The 15,567-nt window shown below is 39.1% G+C and overlaps 1 protein-coding gene across 3 annotated transcripts in view; it reads left to right on the top strand.

Moving 5' to 3' along the window:
- The window catches only part of PIK3C2G (phosphatidylinositol-4-phosphate 3-kinase catalytic subunit type 2 gamma), a 651,998-nt gene that overhangs the window by 432,211 nt on the left and 204,220 nt on the right, over positions 1 to 15,567 (top strand). For all 3 annotated transcript variants that reach the window (XM_069585610.1, XM_069585608.1, XM_069585609.1), the window contains exons 19-20: positions 8,766 to 8,946; positions 13,305 to 13,412. In XM_069585610.1, coding sequence (XP_069441711.1) covers positions 8,766 to 8,946; positions 13,305 to 13,412 — 289 coding nt within the window. The remainder of the gene's footprint in view (positions 1 to 8,765; positions 8,947 to 13,304; positions 13,413 to 15,567) is intronic.

Below are 15,567 nucleotides of genomic sequence, written 5' to 3'. Positions count from 1 at the left end.
AAAGAACCTGAGGCTGGGAAAGATTGAAGGCAGGAGGAGAAGGGGATAACAGAGGATGAGATGGTTGGATGGCATCACTGACTCAATGGACATGAGTTTGAGCAAGCTCTGGAAGTTGGTGATGAGTAGGGAAGCCAGGCATGCTGCAGTCTGTGGGTCACAAAGAATCAAACATGACTGAGCGACTGAACTGACTGAATGATCCATAAAAGAAAGTCATTGTTATAACTTTTATAATTTTTTTAATCTAAAATTGTGTACTCAAATTGATCACCCATCTATTTCACCAGACTTTGTTTATTTTCATTAATTAGATTTGCCCCCAGAGTATCCTCAGGGCTAACATTGGAGAAATTAAAAAATATATATGTTCCATATTCTAAAGGCAATACAAACAAATGAAAACAAAAGCAAAGAAAAGGGAAAAAGAAAGAGTATACAACTTGGCATATTCATTAGTTTTCACCATATCAACAAATAGCCCCAGAGTTTCAGTGGCTTTTAGCAATAGATTTATATCTCACTTATGTACCACACAGGCTGCAGACTTGCTATAGCTCTTCTGGGCTGCCCTGGACTTCACACAGCAGTGCTCAGCTCTGCTCAGCATTGTCTTCTCATTCCAGCACTGAAGGAACACCCCCATCCCTCACCCTCAACCTCCAGCAGGGACATGCTGTTCTCATGGCAGAAAGCAGAAGTACAAGATGGCAAACCAATCCATGATAGTACATTTAAAGCGTCCACATGGACATGGGCATACATTTTATCCAGACATAGCCTACTGGCTTAAGCACATCCAAGGCCAATCCTGACCTGGGGTGGAAAAGTAGATGTTGCCTCTGGGAAGACACTGGAAGTCACAGAGCAAAGAGTGTAGTTGTGTCAGCTTCAGAGAAGAAAGCACGGCGTTGGGAAAAATAATCAAATCTACCACATAGTGTGAACACAGTGGAAAGATTATAAGTATGAACACATGGCATTCTGAACACACTGCTTTGGAGGTGGTAATAAATATTTGGTACATAAATTGCAAAATAGGAATAAAATGAAGTCAGTTCATACCTTAGGGGCTCTTCTCATATATTTAAGTGTTCTAAAAATGTATATATCTCCAGAGTATGGATTTCATTATCTTCTGAATTTATTCCTTTTTTATAGTTTCCTTTTTTAATAGTTTCATATTCTTGTTTCAAAGTGGCTTATAGACAAATTTATGTTGCAAAACAGCTATTGATTAGAAATTACATTTCAGCAGACTTGGACCATGTAATGCTCCCTATGTGCAAAATTCAAAAGAAGTTCAGTGCTATATTTCTGAAAGAGCAAATCAACATTCTAGAAATGAGCTAGTCATAGGAAACGGTTATGTTTGCAAGACAATAAAATGTATCAGCTACCTCAGTTTAGGGAAATATTAAATAAATCTCTCAACCAATGAGAAGTAAAATAAAGTTATAAAGACTAAAGAGGTATGTTATTTTTTACTTTTTAACAAACTGTTGAAAACTTTTAGTTAATAATTCCATATCAAATATTGGATTTCAGCCTTTATATGTCCCAGGGTTATAAATACACTTGAGGAAGTCACATTCTAAACTTCAACCGTGGTCACTAAGACCTGGTCTAGGAGCACACCCCTGACCCCACCTAAAGTAAAAACCAATAGAGGCAATGGGACGGGGAGGCCCTGGAGTGACCTGAAATCACTCATCCTCATTGTGTAGCTCAATTTTCTTCCGAATGTTGTTTCTTCTCTTCCCTCACAGGAAATATACATGTGGGTGTGTATTTCATACATTCATTCATGTCTGACTCCTTGTGACCCCGTGGACTGTAGCCTACCAGGCTCCTCTGTCCATGGAATTCTCCAGGCAAGAGTACTGGAGTGTGCTGCCATTCCCTTTTCCAGGAGATCTTCCTGACCCAGGGATCAAACCTGAGTCTCCTGCATTGCAGGCAGATTCTTTACCATCTGATTAGGAGATCATGCTCTTGAGAACTAAAATTAAGACCTACACTGAAGGGAGTCATGAGGCAAGGAGAGCTGGGTTGGTGTGATTAGCCTGTTCTGTCCTGCTGGTAGACTGATGAAATGAGAACTAGCTGTCCTTTTCCTGGACCTCCAGCAAGTTCTTACCGTGTGATCAGAAGCATGATGTGCATGAAGAAATGGAGAGAAGCTCTAATTTCCAACGAAAATCTCCATTTCATGCTGCTGGGGTTTGTGTATATGAGTTCACCACTATCCCCTTAACTTAGGCAAATGCCTTTAAGATATCCCAGAACAAGTATCCTCTGTCACCAGGGGTATATTTGCTTCTCTTCTTGTTTTTTCCTCTCATTCTCAACACTACCAAAACCTTTAATCAGCTGGATTTTATGCATGTATTCTCATTTTAATGTTGTCATTACTTACAGTCCATTAGACACATGTAAAAACTAATATCAAGTTGAACTACTCCTGTATCTCACCGGCACTGGGATAAATAGGTCTCTGACATTTTGAGGTTTACCTCATAGTTTGTTTGTGGTCACACTGCCTGCATCTTAAAATCCCAGTCTTTCAGCACCAAGTATTATTTCCTGTTTCTCAATCCCTTGACCTGAACTTTAAAAAATTATTATTTTTTTAATTTGGCATAAGCAATTCTGCTTTTCCCAGTGACAAGAGTTTCTATAATTCTCAGGGGAAAGTGACCAGTTGTTTTCCAGTCTTACAAACAGAAGCAGCAGGTAAAAAATACCACATGATGGGTTTGCCACTTCCTGCTGGTGAAGGTCATTGACACAGAGTTATGTAATCCTCCACTCAAAATTGAATAGTCCAGCTTTCTCTGAATAGATTAAAATTAAAGTACATGTTAATTTCTCTCCTCAGTTAAAATGATTGTCCCTGACAACACAGGGATAGACTAATTGACCTCTCAGGATCATTATACAACACAGTATCATTTCAATTTTGCACTGTGTAAAAAAACTTACAAGTTGAGTAAAAACCAGGAGATCATGTCATCATGGGAGAAATGAAAGTTTGAATGAGACATGTTCTATAAGGAAAATAATCACAATGAAATACACTGAGTTTTCTTCACTTAAAAAAATTTAAAGCACAGTCACATAATCTCTCTACAAATCTTCCCTGCTCTGTTTTATTTTTTATTTATTTTTAAGGATTTTTTTTGATGGTGAACCATTTTTTAAGTCTTTATTGAATTTGCTACAACATTGCTTCTGCTTTATGTTTTTTTTAGTTTTTCGACATGAGACAAGTGGGATCTTAGTTCCCCAACTAGTAATTGAACCCACACACCCTGCAGTGGAAAGCAGAGTCTTAACCACTGGGCTGCCAGAGAAGTCCCTGCTCTGTTTTATTTTGAACAATGAGTTAGACTGATTTTTTCCCCCTCTTTGAACCAGCACTTATGAGAGAAGCAAATAGACTTCTAATAGAATTCAGTTCAGTTCAGTCACTCAGTCGTGTCCAGCTCTTTGCAACCCTGGGGACTGCAGCATGCCGGGCTTCCATCACCAACTGCCAGAGCTTACTCAAACTCGTGTCCATCGAGTTGGTTAAGAGTATTTGGGATACAAGCAATACAATTTTGACAATTCCTATGACCATACTCCCATTCCTAAAATATATCTTCTCTAATTATTTAGTAAAAAGTTAACTTCATCTGTGCAAAATAACCTTTCATCATGTATGTAATAGTCAGGCAGTAATAGAGTTATATTTGTGTTCTAAAAGTTTTAAATAATATCTTTAAAAACAAGTAACTCAGTATTTAAAATGTATGAGAGTGTTGGCAAGCATTGATATGGGATATGGAAATATTCTACCCATCACTTCCTTACCTTATTGAAAACTAAGTAGCCTATATAACTGTATATTACTGAAGTCCTCAAATTACTGTGAAAATCTCTGAGGTATACATGGGTACATGCTCAGTCACTTCAGTCATTTCCAACTCTTTGCAACCTCATGGACTATAGCCCACCAGGCTCCTCTGTCCATGGGATTCTTCAGGCAAGAATACTGGGGTGCCATGCCCTCTTGCAGGGAATCTTCCCCATACAGAGATAGAACCTGTGTCTCCCGTGTCTCCTGAATTGAAGGTAGATTCTTTACCACTGAGCCACTGGGGAAGCCCCTCTGAGGTTTACACTCTGCGGAAAATATCTTGAAGTTTTAAATGTGAATGCTTTCATTTGAGGCTTTCCAGTTCACATTCATACAACTCTCTTTCTCCTAGGGCCTTCAAATAATGACATGATTCATTTATTATGTCTGAAATCTCAATCTCATTGAAGGAGTAGATAGGAAACTTTTTCATTGTTTGTTATTCTCCTTACATTGAAAATATAAGTATCAATAGATTATATTTTCATCAATATATCTTTAGCCCATTGAGGTTGTTTTTATGCTTTTCAGAAATAAGAAGTATTATTCCACTTGTTTTATGTTTCCTTTGCAAAAGTAAAAGAGGTGCGAGAAGATAAGTTGGCTTCATAAAGATGACAAGGGAGCAAGCCCTTTCCTAAAAAAAAAAAAAAAAGTAGATTCATTCACTTAATTTTTTTAACTTAAATGTGTAGGAACAGAGAGTTCGTTCAGAGTTCAGCCGCTCAGTCATGTCCGACTCTTTGCGACCCCATGAATTGCAGCACGCCAGGCCTCCCTGTCCATTACCAACTCCCGGAGTTCACTCAGACTCATGTCCATCGAGCCCGTGACGCCATCCAGCCATCTCATCCTCTGTCGTCCCCTTCTCCTCCTGCCCCCAATCCCTCCCAGCATCAGAGTCTTTTTCAATAAATCAACTCTTCACATGAGGTGGCCAAAGCACTGGAGTTTCAGCTTTAGCATCATTCCTTCCAAAGAAATCCTAGGGCTGATCTCCTTCAGAATGGACTGGTTGGATCTCCTTGCAGTCCAAGGGACTCTCAAGAGTCTTCTCCAACACCACAGTTCAAATGCATCAATTCTTCGGCACTCAGCCTTCTTCACAGTCCAACTCTCACATCCATACATGACCACAGGAAAAACCATAGCCTTGACTAGACGGACCTTAGTCAGCAAAGTAATGTCTTTGCTTTTGAATATGCTGTCTAGGTTGGTCATAACTTTCCTTCCAAGGAGTAAGCGTCTTCAGTCACCATCTGCAGTGACCTTGGAGCCCCCCAAAAAATAAAGTCAGCCACTGTTTCCACTGTTTCCGCATCTATTTCCCATGAAGTGATGGGACCAGATGCCATGATCTTCGTTTTCTGAATGTTGAGCTTTAGGCCAACTTTTTCACTCTCCACTTTGGCTTTTATCAAGAGGATTTTTATTTCTTCTCACTTTCCGCCATAAGGGTGGTATCATCTGCATATCCAAGGTTATTGATATTTCTCCTGGAAATCTTGATTCCAATTTGTGTTTCTTCCAGTCAAGTGGTTCTCATGATGTACTCTGCATAGAAGTTAAATAAGTAGGGTGACAATATACAGCCTTGACGTACTCTTTTTCCTATTTGGAACCAGTCTGTTGTTCCATGTCCAGTTCTAACTGATGCTTCCTGACCTGCATACAGATTTCTCAAGAGGCAGGTCAGGTGGTCTGGCATTCTCGTCTCTTGAATAATTTTCCACAGTTTATTGTCATCCACACAGTCAAAGGCTTTGGCATAGTCAATAAAGCAGAAATAGACGTTTTTCTGGAACTCTCTTACTTTTTCCATGATCCAGCGTATGTTGGCCATTTGATCTCTGGTTCCTCTGCCTTTTCTAAAACCAGCTTGAACATCAGGAAGTTCACAGTTCACATATTGCTGAAGCCTGGCTTGGAGAATTTTGAGCATTACTTTACTAGCATGTGAGATGACTGCAATTGTGTGATAGTTTGAGCATTCTTTGGCATTGCCTTTCCTTGGGATTGGAATAAAAACTGACCTTTTCCAGTCCTGTGGCCACTGCTGAGTTTTCCAAATTAGCTGGCGTATTGAGTGCAGCACTTTCACAGCATCGTCTTTCAAGATTTGAAATAGCTCCACATCACCTCCACTAACTTTGTTCATAGTGATGCTTTCTAAGGCCCACTTAACTTCACATTCCAGGATGTCTGGCTCTAGATGAGTGATCACACCATCGTGATTATCTGGGTCATGAAGATCTTTGTTATACAGTTCTTCTGTGTATTCTTGCCACCTCTTCTTAATATCTTCTGCTTCTGTTAGGTCCATACCATTTCTGTCCTTTATTGAGCCAATCTTTGCATGAAACGTTCCCTTGGTATCTCTAATTTTCTTGAAGAGATCTCTAGTGTTTCCCATTCTGTTCTTTTCCTCTACTTCTTTGCACTGATCACTGAAGAAGGCTTTCTTATCACTTCTTGCTATTCTTTGGAGCTCTGCATTCAGATGCTCATATCTTTCCTTTTCTCCTTTGTTTTTTGCCTCTCTCCTTTTCACAGCTATTTGTAAGGCCTCCCTAGACAGCCATTTTGGTTTTTTGCATTTCTTTCCCATGGGGATGATCTGGATCCCTGTCTCCTGTACAATGTCACGAACCTCATTCCATAGCTCATCAGGCACTCTGTCTATCAGATCTAGGCCCTTAAATCTGTTTGTCACTCCCACTGTATAATCATAAAGGATTTGATTTAGGTCATACCTGAATGGTCTAGTGGTTTTCCCTACTTTCTTCAATTTCAGTCTGAGTTTGGCAATAAGGAGGTCACGATCTGAGCCACAGTCAGCTCCTGGTCTTGTTTTTGTTGACTGCATAGAGCTCCTCCATCTTTGGCTTCAAAGAATACAATCAATCTGATTTCGGTGTTGACCATCTAGTGATGTCCATGTGTAGAGTCTTCTCTTGTGTTGTTGGAAGAGGGTGTTTGCTATGACCAGTGCATTTTCTTGGCAAAACTCTATTAGTCTTTGCCCTGCTTCATTCTGCATTCCAAGGCCAAACTTGCCTGTTACTCCAGGTGTTTCTTGACTTCCTACTTTTGCATTTCAGTCCCCTATAATGAAAAGGATGTCTTTTTTGGATGTTAGTTCTAAAAGGTCTTATAGGTCTTCATAGAACCGTTCAACTTCAGCTTCTTCAGTGTTACTGGTGGGGGCATAGACTTGGATTATGGTGATATTGAATGGTTTGCCTTGGAGATGAACAGAGATCATTCTGTTGTTTTTGAGATTGCATCCAAGTACTGCATTTCAGACTGTTGTTGACCATGATGGCTACTCCATTTCTTCTGTGGGAAGAAGAAATCTACTGCCCACAGCAATAGATAGATTGGTCATCTGAGTTAAATTCACCCATTCCAGTCCATTTTAGTTTGCTGATTTCTAGAATGTCGAGGTTCACTCTTGCCATCTCTTGTTTGACCACCACTTCCAATTTGCCTTGATTCATGGACCTGACATTCCAGGTTCCTAAGCAGTATTGCTCTTTTCAGCATCGGACCTTGCTTCTATCACCAGTCATATCCGCAGCTGGGTAGGAACAGAGAACATACAACAAATGAAAATAATGTGTTTCTTAGAATCTCTGTAAAAGAAAAAAAAAAAAAGAATCTCTGTAGCACAATACATAGTGGGCAGAGATGCAAAATTAGGAATGCAAAATGAAACTCATCTATATTTGTTAATATTTTGGCTCCTAGGAATTTAATCCTTTTTTTCAGCATTCCATTCTCATAACTTTCTTCTAGTTCCTTGGATGATAATTTTTTTTTTCCAGGAGAGAAGAAGACTTGAGACAAGTTAAGAATTAGAGAATCAATCAAAGAGATTTAAAGGAATCAGTCTTTTTTACTTCAGTGTTTTAAGGCATAATAAAAAGTAAAGTTGAAGCATATGGGAATTAGTTTCAAGGAAATAGAAATTGTCACGTGGCAGAGAGAGTAATCCAGTAATTGTCACTGTTCCATTATCTAGCGAAGTGTCCTTCCCATGTTTTGTTGTGCCTCCCCTGTTCATGGCACAAGCAGACTGCCAGTGAGAGAAGTTGGCTTGGGAGACTGCAAGATACAGCTGAACTAATGTTTTTTTATTGACTAGTACATACTTTGAGCTAAGCCCTTTTGAATTAGAATCACGTTAACTTTTTCTATATTCTGTATAATTCTATAGGTTAAGAGATATTACTTCTTTTTTTTTTTTTAACCTCAGCCAGCTTGAGTAAATAGCCTATGTTACTTGGAAGTTGTGGGGTTGAGATTTGAATCAGAAATACTTGAAAGCAAAATGAAACAACAAAAAAGCACCGTGTTCTTGCCTTTATGGTATCTTCCTCCAGGTAATCAAGGGGAAGTGATGGAGCAAAGAGCAATATACAGATATATGACAGTGTGGGGACATTATCTATTGAAGAAAAACAGAAAAACTTGGGGTTGATGGTTGAGTCGCCATTAAGTATAGTGACTATTAAATACAATTTTAAAAACTTTGTCTTTATTATAATAAGATAAAAATAGGCTCTTAGGGTAAGTTATTTGTCATAGAACTTAAGAAGCCTGAAAGAAGAAAGAGTGCATCGTGAACTAAAATGAGGAATAGTGGGTCTCTTATTGACTTTTCACTCTCAGATTCTCATTAACTATCAGATGAAACTTGATGACTGGCAACAAACAAACAACATTTTCCCCATTCTAGGCTGTTAAACTGCCCAAAGCCATCACACAAATTAGTCTGAAAGGCACTTATTGTTCCTGCTGGAGGTGTTTAAAAAAATCAGCTTTAGATATAAGAATTCTTTTTCTCCCTTTCCTTCAGGCTGCTAAAGGATGCACAGAATGAAGCTTATTTTAAAAGCTGGTATCAGAAGCTATTGGCTGCACTCCAATTCTGTGCAGGAAAAGCCTTGAGGGATGAGTTTTCCAAGGAGCAGAAACTTATCAAGATTCTGGGAGACATTGGGGAAAAAGTCAAGACTGCAAGTGACCCTCAAAGACAGGTTTGTTGGGACATCAATCTTCATGTAATGAAGTTTTGTTTTCTTTTTCATTATGGTTCAATTAAGTTTGAATTTCATAACATAGAAAGTACATTCCTTGACTGCCATTTAGTCATAAGACACTTCAATTAATTCTTTTGATTAAGTTTTTCTTGTCAATTTACTATCCTAATGTTAATTTTTATCACCAGGACACGGTTTTTTAATTTAAATAGCCATGTTGCACAAACAGTACCTGACAAGAGACCAATTTCAAGGCAATTTGACTAAAATGACCAGATGAAGTAATTTCCTCAGAATGGAAGCACAATTCAGGCTTACAGAAGAAGTACACAAATGGGACTTTTTAAACACCCTTGTCCAAGGGACAAAATTTTGGTCTAAATTTGTCCAACTCTGCACTAATCAAAGTTACATTTTTAAAGGCGCTTTTTTTTTTGCCACAACAAATGAAATACATGAAACAAATCAATAGTGGTGTGGATAGTAAGACTTTCATGCTAACATCCATGGATGGTAGTCAAAATATTGTACCTCTTCCATCACTGATTATAATAAAGGGCCTGGCTGTTCTTTTTCTTGATCTAGTGGAAGAACACTTGCTCTTTGTAACTGTCTGTGTTACTAGTTCCCTTCATTAGTGATGTTCCCTTCACTGTTACAGACCATTGAGTAGATTCTCTTAAGCTCATATTCTAGATGTAGAGAGATAGTGAACTTCCATTCATTGGATTAAGAATATCATTCAATAACAAGGACTTACTATGGTCTAGGAGTTAAGGATAGAAAGATGACTAAACCATGAATCTTGTCCTCAAGGGAGCTCATGGTCTCTCTCCACCCACTGTTTAAAATCAACAAGTTTTCAACAAAATGATATGAAAATAGTAGGAGGCAAAGTGTCCCAGAACTCTTTCCCAGCACAAGATTTTTCTTACTGGAAATCACTTCATTTGGTAGTAATGCCAGAAGCTGTGCTACTTCACCTACATAGGAAAACATGGAAAATAAAAAGCAGAAGCATGGAATTTGTTTTTAAATGGGAGGCATATAATCTCTGGATGCTGAGAAGAGCCTTAAGGCACATAACATGATAAGCAATGCAACAAATATTTTTATGACTTCTCCATGTTATTGCAAACTCATTAGTTATTGTCTAATGGTAAACAAAAAGTTGAGCACAAGTAAAATAATTTTGTTTAAAATTTACAAACTTTGTGTATAAGTTTGGTCTTTATTTCTTATACTTTAAAGTCCCTCGTGTATTGAAGATGTATACTAGTCAGTACAGTGCCTTTTTTGACCAATTGCATCAAGTTCCGAAGTGATACTGACATCATCCTCTCACATAAATGCATTTCTCTCACCTTGACTGGCTGCTCTTGTGAGAACACCTCTTCACATGAAAACAGGAAGAGAAAAAAGAAGGAGGTGGGAGAAGAATTTATAATTTCTCACAAGTTACTGTAAGCTTTGTTTTTTTTTCTGTTTTTTTTTTTTTTAAGCCCAATTAACAAGACTGGAAAAGGTCAGTTTTCATTCCAATCCCAAAGAAAGGCAATGCCAAAGAATGCTCAAACTACTGCACAATTGCACTCATCTCACACGCTAGAAAAGTAATGCTCAAAATTCTCCAAGCCAGGCTTCAGCAATACATGAACCATGAACTTCCTGATGTTAAAGCTGATTTTAGAAAAAGCAGAGGAACCAGAGATCAAAGTGCCAACATCCGCTGGATCATCAAAAGAGCAAGAGAGTTCCGGGAAAACATCTATTTCTGTTTTATTGACTATGCCAAAGCCTTTGACTGTGTGGATCACAATAAACTGTGGAAAATTCTGAAAGAGATGGGAATACCAGACCACCTGACCTGCCTCTTGTGAAACCTGTATGCAGATTAGGAAGCAACAGTTAGAACTGGACATGGAACAACAGACTGGTTCCAAATAGGAAAAGGAGTACGTCAAGGCTGTATATCGTCACCTTGCTTATTTAACTTACACACAGAGTACATCATGAGAAACACTGGGCAGGAAGAAGCACAAGCTGGAATCAAGATTGCTGGGAGAAATATCAGTAACCTCAGATATGCAGATGACACCACCCTTATGGCAGAAAGTGAAGAGGAACTAAAAACCCTCTTGATGAAAGTGAAAGAGGAGAGTGAAAAAGTTGGCTTAAAGCCCAACATTCAGAAAACGAAGATCATGGCATACAGTTCCATCACTTCTTGGCAAATAGGTGGGGAAACAGTAGAAACAGTGTCAGGCTTTATTTTGGGGGGCTCCAAAATCACTGCTTCCCTGGTGGCTCAGAGGTTAAAGCGTCTGCCTCCAATGTGGGAGATCCGGGTTCAGTCCCTGGGCCAGGAAGATCCCCTGGAGAAGAAAATGGTAACCCACTCCAGTATTCTTGCCTGGAGAATCCCATGGACAGAGAAGCCTGGTAGGCTACAGTCCTCGGGGTCGCAAAGAGTCGGACATGACTGAGCGACTTCACTTCAAAATCACTGCAGATGGTGATTGTAGCCATGAAATTAAAAGATGCTTACTCCTCGGAAGGAAAGTTATGCCCAACCTAGATAGCATATTGAAAAGCAGAGACATTACTTTGCCAACAAAGGTCCATCTAGTCAAGGCTATGGTTTTTCCAGTGATCATGTATGGATGTGAGAGTTGGACAGTGAAGAAAGCTGAGAGCCGAAGAATTGATGCTTTTGAACTGTGGTGTTGAGAAAGACTCTTGAGAGTCCCTTGGACTGCAAAGAGGTCCAACCTAAAGGAGATCAGCCCTGGGTGTTCATTGGAAGGACTGATGCTAAAGCTGAAACTACAATACTTTGGCCACCTCATGCGAAGAGTTGACTAATTGGAAAGGACCCTGATGCTGGGAGGGATTGGGGGCAGGAGGAGAAGGGGATGACAGAGGATGAGATTGCTGGATGGCATCACTGACTTGATGGACATGAGTTTGAGTAGACTCCAGGAGTTGGTGATGGGCAGGGAGGCCTGGAGTGCTGTAATTCATGGGGTCGCAAAGAGTCAGACACGACTGAGTGACTGATCTGAACTGAACTGATGTCCAGTGAAGAGATTTTAGTTAAAGAGAGCAGAGGTTCCCCTCTGTGATGCTCTTCAGGCAAATCCAAGTATAGAAAAGACAAAGAGGACAGACAAAAAGAATCCCATTGTGGAACTTTGCCCCATTTCTCATCCTTGTTTTTCTGGATTCTGGGAACAGTCAATTCTGTTATTTGACCATGAGCCAGGAGCCAGAGCTGCGAAACTCTTGAGAGTTAGTCAAGCATCATTAATCTGATATCCTCATTTGTAGAAATGTAGTAAAAAGAGTTTTCAAAGTAGGCCAAAAGTTTTTTTTTTTTTTTTAATCATTGCTTTTCCCTCTTTTTGACAGGGAATACACAATTCTTTTTTTTTTTTTTTTTTTTTTACTGGAGTATAGTTGCCTTACAATGTTATGTTAGTTTTTTCTGTAAAGCAAAGTGGATCAATTACATGTATACATGTGCCCCCCCCCCTTTTTCGGAGTTCCTTCCCATATAGGTCACCACAGAGCACTGAGTAGAGTTCCCTGTGCTGTACAGTAGGTTCTTATTGGTTCTCTGTTTTATACATAATAGTGTATACATGTCATTCCCAACTTCCCAATTCATCCCATCCCCTCAGTTCCCCCTTGATATCTGTAAGTTTGTTCTCTACCTCTCAGGGGATACACAATGCTAAAAGTGTTGTTTGGTCTCTGACCTTCCACGTGTGCAGAGGACTGTGGAAGGGAGTAAGTCAAGTATCAGAAATACACTCACTGGCATTTAGTAAACAATTTGTTCATATATGTTACTGTTTCTGACATTTATCAATTGTCCGTAATTGTCTTTTTTGTCATCATTGCTCCTACTCAATGTAAATTTTTTTTCTAAAATGTACTATTAGTATCAAGTGTAAATCTGAAGAGTTACAAACTAAGATTTCAGGGAATTACATAAATGGATCATGTTAATAATTCCTTAAAGCAGGGGTTTCAAGTTGCTTGGTCACAGGTCAAGCCCCATGCATCATGTTTTGTTCGAACAGAACAATACTTTGTTTTGCTTTTGTTTTTAATTTAAAGTGCTTCAGAAAGGGCATTCGATCTTTACTCCCTCATTTTTCCTAGGACTCCCTCTTGTTTTAGCCTGTTGCCTCCTCATATGCCGCTACATCACCCACCGACCCAAAGCATCCAAGTGTGTAACCCCTAAATTAATGAGCTTATATAATCAATAGAAGAAACATATAACTTCAAGGGAAAGTCAAGTTCTTTACAGTTTCAAAAATGCTTTTTCTAATGATTTTTCACAGGATGTCCTGAAGAAGGAGCTTGGCAGACTAGAAGAATTCTTTTGGTGTACAAAGACCTGTCACCTCCCTCTGAACCCTGCCTTATGCATACAGGGGATTGATGGTGATGTAAGTCGATATATTCAGTAGATAAGTTAAATATTTTTATTTTGTGTTGTTTAGGTTTTGAAATGCCAAAAACAATTTGTGAATTTTTATTATAATTGTTTAAGAAAAATTAATTGAATCTCATCCAAACTGCATGATCTATTTGATGCACTGTGTCCAGTTGGGATCACATTAACTGCATCAGCTATTTCATTGGTTTATTAATAGAAGCAGACTTTCAGTTCAGTGAAAAAAATAAAGATACTCCTTACTTAAATTGATTTCTTGACTTAATCAAAACTGGTTGGTTTGGTGCCCCCATGCAGGCTGGTTTAATTTCATGCTTATTTAGATTATGTGTGCACCCTTGCCTAGGACGCGAGTATATCATTAGCTATAACATCTCAGTTTTGATTCAATTTAAAATTCATTGATGTTCATGAGTCATGATGCTATGTGATGTATTTTGTGATTTTACTCATGCCCAGAAAGCCCTTCTCAGCATCACTGAACTCACAAACCCCTTCTCTGCCAAGTCTCTATCAGTCACACTTGTCTGACTTAGAATCATTCTTTCTCCATGAGTTTTATTATTTTTTCTCCAAAACCCAAGACTAGAAGACTCTAATAAAAATGATTGATAAGTGACATTTAGAAGTGAAGAGATTAAACTTTCATACATACACAGTAAATGTTACATAACTGAAGTCTTAATACAGTCAAGGAAACAAATTTAATAATTAAGGGGAAAATTAGATCATTAGTATGAATAAAAGAGGGCTTCCCAGGTAGCACAGTGGTGAAGAATCTGCCTGCCAAGCAGGATACGCAAGAGACTCAGGTTTGATCCCTGAGTCAGGAAGATCACCTAGAGAAGGAAATGGCAACCTACTCCAGTAGTCTTGCCTGGGAAATCCCATGGACAGAGGACCCTGGAGAGCTACAGTCCATCCATGGGGTCGCAAAGAATTGGACACGACTGAGCACGCACACACCCGCATGCATTGGCATGAATAGAAAACATTTTGCTAAAAACAATGCTGTCACCTTGACAACTTTTCTGCTACAAAGACACCCTACAAACTTTCCTAATATACTTCATAGATGTATTTTGAATAAAAACAAAACAAGGCATCAACTCCATAAGCTGATATGTCTATCAAAGCTAAAATCCAAATCATCACTGATGTTTTAAAAAAATGTGTAACATTTTTATTATGAGCAGTATACACTGATTGATGGTAAGATACATGGAAACTCAATATTTCAAAGACAGCATATCTTTTTTGTTGTTGTTATAAATATTAATATATTTTTCTAGCACTACAATCAAATAGAAATTGGGTCCAGTCAACAGGTTTTGAAATGAAAAGGAAGGTTTTTACATAAATAACTAGGTCATTTAAGCAGCCACATGAGTAATACATAGAAAGAACAATGGAGATTGTGGAGGCCAGATGTTATTTTTTATTTCTGCCTTCTTAATTTGTTGTTATTATTTAAGGAATAGAAAGATTTTTTTTTCAATTAAAATTACGTATCAGTTATGCCTCATGCAGGCCTTGGGGATGTGGAGCACTGGCTCTCCTGGGTGGCTGTGGGAGTGTCCAGGTGAGCTGGCCAGGCCAAGGTCCCCACTAGACCAGCAGTCAGCACCCAAAGTGCTGTGGCTGAGACCACGCTCCTCCCCTACATCAACCCACAGCCATCAGCACTTTTCCTGAGGCTGGCAAGTGCCCCAATTGGTGCCATCTCTTTGCCCATATGCTCTGGTCAGCTCTGCTGTGCATATAGCAATGAACAGGGAAAGTGGCAGGCAAAGCTCTCACCTGCAGGACATTTTAGTCTGTTCTCAGTCCTACTGAACAAGGGGGTCTGAAGGGACACACATCACCTCTGAAGGTGCCATAAGTGCAGCAAAATTCTAGTCAGAACCCACATCTGGTTGACCATCAGGGAATCCACACTTGTAAGAACCTATGGGAATGGAATGAGTATGTTAAGAGCTTTAGAGAAACCCCTCAGCCAGTGGTTCATCTGAGCACCCTCTGAGGGGACAGATTCTATGAAAGGAATGTGAGGAGACTTGTCACCACTCCTCCCATCTCAGTAAATACTAGACAAGGAGAAACCTCATCAAGGTGATGAACATGAAAAGCCTTCACTCCTCATTCTC

The sequence above is a fragment of the Ovis canadensis genome, chromosome 3 (assembly GCF_042477335.2).
Source record: "Ovis canadensis isolate MfBH-ARS-UI-01 breed Bighorn chromosome 3, ARS-UI_OviCan_v2, whole genome shotgun sequence".
Classification (NCBI taxonomy): Eukaryota; Metazoa; Chordata; class Mammalia; order Artiodactyla; family Bovidae; genus Ovis; species Ovis canadensis.
The sequence above is the reverse complement of the archived record's forward strand: the minus strand, read 5'-3'. Positions and strand labels throughout refer to the sequence as shown.